At 31.8% G+C, this 6,414-nt stretch overlaps 1 protein-coding gene across 13 annotated transcripts in view; it reads left to right on the plus strand.

Moving 5' to 3' along the window:
* The window catches only part of eps15l1b (epidermal growth factor receptor pathway substrate 15-like 1b), a 41,281-nt gene that overhangs the window by 14,024 nt on the left and 20,843 nt on the right, over nt 1-6,414 (plus strand). For all 13 annotated transcript variants that reach the window (XR_007180732.1, XR_007180734.1, XR_007180736.1 and 10 more), the window contains exons 17-20: nt 506-655; nt 2,121-2,235; nt 3,715-3,815; nt 4,103-4,163. Coding sequence is in view for 9 of the 13 variants with exons in the window: in XM_048162544.1 (XP_048018501.1) it covers nt 506-655; nt 2,121-2,235; nt 3,715-3,815; nt 4,103-4,163 (427 nt within the window). In the remaining 4 variants the exon portion in view is untranslated. The remainder of the gene's footprint in view (nt 1-505; nt 656-2,120; nt 2,236-3,714; nt 3,816-4,102; nt 4,164-6,414) is intronic.

A 6,414-nucleotide genomic window follows, 5' to 3' on the forward strand; every position in this document is an offset into this window, starting at 1 on the left:
GAGAAACGTTTAAACCTGCTTGCAAGATTCAATGTGTGCCCGAAACACTTACTGAACTAGAGAGCTGATTGAGACACACCATTTATATGCGGTGACAACCGGCTTCTCTCACTGCCACCTTGCAGCGTAGGTCACGTTGGCAGCTCAACCAATAAGATTAAACTGCCGTCATATCGTAAAAGTATCGCCATCACTCTACGATGCATATCGTACCATGTTTGCATTGCGAAATATCGTACCACGATAAATCGTCCACCCCTACTATACAATACTATAAAAAAAAAGTATCACCTGAATGTGTTTTAGAATTAATTTTTGTCCCATATCTGCTTATCAAAATACACCTTGCATTGCATGGTGTAAAAATTCCCTATCAGTGAAATCTGAACAACATAATTTTTGCTACCCCAGGACCTAGAGACATGTGATTTACTGATGTGTGTGTAATGTTCTAAACTTCTTATTGGCAGTACATGACATTTCAGTTGTGATCATGTTCCCTCAGACACGCAGTGAGCTCAGCGAGATACAGGATACCCAGCGGGAACTTAATAAGACAATCGAGGGCTACAGCAAAGCTCTCAACGAAAGCGTGACCAGCCTGGCCGAGCTGGACCAGCTCATCGCTGAGGAGAGCGCCAGCATCGATGGCAAGGTCAGGAGTCACGGCACGTTTCAGAAATGTCTTGATCGTGTTGTCGTGTGGTTTTTAGGTGCACCTGATTTTGAGAGATACAGGTGTGCAGATTTAAAGTAGATTTTCAAGGTTGTTTCAACTTCAGATTGTCTCCCCCTGTTGGTCTTGAACCAGGTTTTTTTTTTGTTTTTTTTTTGCTGGTCGTGAAATTAGTTTAAAGGGGTGAAATCACATTTTTCCTTGATCTTTTGACATATAAGAGGTCTTTGTATCATTAAAACATCCTGTAAGTTTCAGAGCTTAAAATGTCCTCCTCATTATAATCAAAGCATTTATTTAAACAAGCTCCAAAAATGGCCCGTTTTGATATTGGGTGACATTTGACGTCACACGGGCAAATGCATTCCAGAGCAAGACATCAACGAATAGTTTTACATCATTGCATCATAGGCCCCGCCCCCTGGCATTTTATATATGCTGTTTTCATTATAATTTTTAAGTATCTTTCACTTATTTTTATTTCAGGATTAGTAATTTTATTGTTTAAACTTCATCTTATTTCATTTAAGTTAGTTGCCGAGGCAATATTTCTGATTTTGTAAAAAAAGAAAAAAAAAAAAAAAAAGAGAGTTTTTCATCTAATATTTATATTTTATTTTATTTCCGCTCTTTTTCAACTAATGAAAATGATTTTTAATAGTTTTAGTTAACAATATCAACACTGCCGTTGACTAAAATGATATGCCATTTTGGAATAAATGTAATGAATAATGAAGAAAATGGAAAAAATATCATGGAAAACCTAGAATTTTTAAATTGTGATTGACAAGAAACGTGAAAAATGTAATCAGGAAAACTATAAAATATCTAATTGGCTAAAAATCTCTTTGTAAAATGATTTTTCCTCATCCGCTAATAATTAATGGCTGGTAAAGTCATAGTCAAAAGGTTTGGAAACTTGGAAAAGGTTTGGTTTGTTTATCTGTGTATGTACTGTAAACACATTTCTCGTTTGTTTTTACAAATCGAGGGGTAAAAACACACAAAAAGTCATTTACTAAGTGCCTTGGTAAAAACAAAGGCTAAATAGGCTTTGCAAGTTGTATTAAGCCTTGAATAATCTTTAAATTATGAAAAAAGTCCATTCATTTAAAGTAACTTTAGCTTGGACTTCCATCGAAAGGTTAAAGTGGAACCATGTGACACCGCGCACACATCCGTCAGAGTGCCTTTACTCTTGTTATTGTTAACGTAATTATGCCACACACTAGCCCCCTGTCAAACAGTCAAACAGCTCACTCTTTCCTCAAAAGAGGGCCGTCTCTGACGTCTGACATCAGAAGATCCAGGACAGGAAATGAGGACGCGGCCCAGTGGCCTACAGAGCTGAACGATGCCCTCTTCATACTCATTACAATGATAATATTTTCCCCGCAGTCAGAGGAGGAGAGCAAACATGAGCTGAATGCTGTGTGTGTTTCAGGAGGATTCGTTGGTTAAGTCCAGGATGGCCATGTTTAACAGTTCCACCTCTCAAGGCCTGAACGCAGACCCCTTCCAGAGCGAAGACCCCTTCAAAAGTGACCCCTTCAGTAAAGGTGGGCTTTTCTCTACCTTAATACATCTAGCAATTCAGTGCACACTCAGTGTGTGCTATATTCAGTGTTCAGTAGTTTCTATTTCTAACTTAACTAGATAGACTTTTTTTTTTTCATATGGTTCATTTAATTCAACAAGTTCCCAAATGATTGACTGATTTATTGAAAGTGTTCCTTGAAGTGTCTGTGTAGCATTTTATTTATTTTCTGAAACAAAGTGTTTAATTAAATCCTGCTGTTTTAAAATGATATTTTATACACTTAAATAACAAACTTCTTTCATTCATTTATTCATATATTTATTCATTCATATATTTATCTTTAATAATTTAAATAATTTTTAATTAATTTATTTATTACTAATATTTATTTTTATTTATTTTTTTATAATTTATTAATAATAATTTGATTTCTTTTAAATATATATTTTTAATGAATTAATGTATTATTGATAAATAAATTTATTTATAATGAATTAATTTAATTTATTATTTATTTAATTTTATACAGTTAAATGACAAACTTATTTATTCATTCATATATTTATTTAATCATTAATATATTTATATTTAATAATTGTATTTATTTTTAATGAATTCATTTATTTATTATTGATAATTTAATTTATTTAATGAATTAATTCATTTATTATTTAGTTATTTTACACAGTTAAATAACAAACAAACATATTTATTTATTCATATATTTATTTATTCATTAATATATTTATAATTATTTTAATGTATTATTATTTATTTTTATAATTAGATTATTTTTTTATTTAATTATTAATAATTTATTTATAATTAATTCATTAATTTATTATTTATTTATTATTTAGTTATTTTATACAGTTAAATGACAAACTTATTTATTCATTCATATATTTATTTAATCATTAATATATTTATATTTAATAATTTTATTTATTTTTAATAAATTCATTTATTTATTATTGATAATTTAATTTATGTATAATGAATGAATTAATTTATTTATTATTTAGTTATTTTATACAGTTAAATAACAAACAAACTATATTTATTTATTCATTCATATATTTATAATTATTTTAATGTATTATTATTTATTTTTATAATTAGATTAATTTTTTATTTAATTAATAATTAAAAATTTAATTACAATTAATTCATTAATTTATTATTATTTATTTATTTATAATTAGTAGTGTTTGCTAAGACAATCATCTCTATTACTATAATTTAGACTTATGGATTTGAACAAATCCCTCATCCATAATAATAAACTGCTAGCATAATTTGCTCTAGCATTATTTGTTTGCAGATTGAACTTGCTTTGATATTTTATCTAAATGCAATGACAGACATTTCAGCATGACTTGCCTTGTTTAGGCCACTGGATGTAAAAAAGAAGTACTTAAGAAATGACTTCTGAATTATTAAAAAAAAGTTGTAGGGTTTCTGTTTTTTGACATTTGTGTGAATTATTGTTCTCTAGCTGATCCGTTTGGAGGAGATCCATTCCAACAGAACGACCCCTTCAAAGACCCGTTCGCTAACTCTGATCCCTTTGGTGAAAGTTCCTCAAGCCAATTCAAGGTATTGAATTTTTTTTTTTTTTTTTTTTTTTTTTAACATGCCCCTAAATAAAAAGTACAAATCCTAAAATGTTAGGGTTTTTTTGCATTTAAAAATTAAATAGTTCCCAGAGTAAATCATATCCTGGAGAGCTGACATGTGGCAGCATGTGAGCTGATATTTTGGGTAATGTGGTGAGAAGCATGTCATGTTGTATTTTGCCAGATACTTTACATCTTACAGTTAGTGCTCTGTCATTCCCATAATGCCCTGTGGTTTCTATCTCACTCTTTCTCTCTTCCCCACAGGCCAGTCCCTTCAGCAGAAGAATCAGCCAGAAGTCAAAGAGTCCCAAACCTAAAGATTCAGGTACGGTATGGTGTTCGTTCGGTTGGTTCTGGATGTTCAGCCAGATCTTCCATCCTTCATCAAACAGATCACAGTGTTCAAGAAGTCAGATTACCAATGGATTAATTATAGATGACTCATTAAACTAGACTAGTATTAAAACTAGTGGTCAAAAGTTTGGAAAAAAAATATTTTTTAATGGTTTTGAAAGAAGTCTCTTATGTTCACCAACACTATATTTATTTGATCAAAAATACAGTAAAAATTCTCTTTGAATATATTTTAAAATATGATTTATTCCTGTGATCAAAGCTGAATGTGACACTGAAGACTGGAGTAAAGATGCTGAAAATTCAGCTTTGATCACTGAAATAAATTACATTTTACAATATATTTACATAGAAAACAGTTATTTCAAATTGTAATAATATTTCACAATTTTTATTGTATTTTTGATCAAATAAATACAAGCCTTGGTGAGCAGAAGAGACTTCTTAAAAAAAAAAACTTTTTTGTCCAGTAGTATCAAAATGTTATTTGAAGCAATAACAAATTATGGATCTGTTTTAGAGATAAAATATTGTAAGTGGAAATGTTGCGCCACATCTCTTTTGTTGTTTGTTGTTGTTCATCTTCTCCTTATCTTTTTATCTTCATCGGTTAAAGGAAGCTAGCAGGTCTTCTTAGTAATGGAGTGATGCATGTTTCAGTGAGTAGATCAAAGATAGAGCTGTAAGAACATGCAAAAACACAAATGCTTTAGTAATGCTAAAGTAAATGAAGACGATAAACTAATTCTGTCTGTGCATTCCTAATTATGACCATACAGTGTCATGATGTACCTTTAACTGAGTCCTGCCAGTTTTTAACAACAAACGATAAAGCCGCTTTCTGATTGGACACTGAAATAACTGTTACATTCAGAGGGATCGTGGCAGTAAAAGCTCTTACATTTACACTGAAGGCTTTACTAAACCATACAGAATGTTTTAACTAATGAAAAACAGCTACATGTTTCATAATTTTATTTTTAAAAGGTAGCGGTCAGCGTTTTTGTTTTTATTTTGAGGCACTAGGAGTGATTCTATTAATAGCTCGTTTACGTACATGTTTAGCTACAGGCATTCCGAAAATAGTCCCGTCCGAACAGGGAATGCTTTGTTTGCTGAATGTAACGGAAAAGTCCGAGTGTCAGGACGGTGCTGCTGGAATCAGACAGCGGTCTTCTCTCTCTCTCTCTCTCTCTCTCTCTCTCTCTGTGTTTCTCTATGCCCTGGTCTTGTTTTTCTCACGTCCACCTCACACGGTGAACAGGTAAGCTCTTTCTGCGCGTCCCGTTGGAGGAAGCGGGGTTCATTTATGGGAAACACGCAGACTGACGTGCTCCTGAAATAACTCTTTTTACGGGAACACTAGAGAGTGTGTTCTAAGCTGTTAGTGGTCTCACACTTACAGATGCATGCAGGAAACTCACACGCGTTTTACTAGCTCAGCTTTCTCACAGCAAACAAACCGACTTACAATAGCTCGTCTTTTTTCACTCTTCTTTACACGCGTCTTAAATTAACATTGTTGTCTGTGTTCATAATTGGGTCATTCCTGTAATGAACCTTTTGAACTGTGTTGTAGCTTTTAAATTGATCAAAAGTGACAGTAAAGACATTTATGATTTATATTTCAAATAAATGTTGTTCTTTTGATCTTTATTTTCATCAAAGACTCCAGAAAAAACTGTTTTCAACACTGATAGTAATCAGAAGTGTTGCTTTTGCAGCAAATCAGCATATTAGAATGATTTCTGAAGAATCATGTGATGATGCTGAAAATTCCGTTTATTTAAATTGCAATCATATTTCACAATATTACTGTTTTTACTGTATTTTTGATCCAGTGAAGGCATCCTTGGTGACATTGAGCATTAAAAATCTCCCTGACCCCAAACTTTTGGTTGCTGTTAGATTTATTAGATTATTTACAGGATAAAAATGAACAGACCGGAAATAAAGAGTGAATTAAAATTTAGATTGTCAAACTAACTGGTGTAATTTGATCAAACATGATGAATGTTTTAGAGACACAAATCGGCTAACAACACAAAACATCCCATAATTCATCAGATCTATTGACTGCACTAAAAGCACTGATGTTTGTGCTGTTGATTACCCTCTAAAATGATGTCACTTCCTACTAGAGGATGATGTCATTGGCTTTTGTTAAAACACTATTTCCAAGAAAACGTTGAAACATTTTGTGACAGTGAAAAGAAACAAAT

This window comes from Megalobrama amblycephala, linkage group LG17 (genome assembly GCF_018812025.1).
Source record: "Megalobrama amblycephala isolate DHTTF-2021 linkage group LG17, ASM1881202v1, whole genome shotgun sequence".
Classification (NCBI taxonomy): Eukaryota; Metazoa; Chordata; class Actinopteri; order Cypriniformes; family Xenocyprididae; genus Megalobrama; species Megalobrama amblycephala.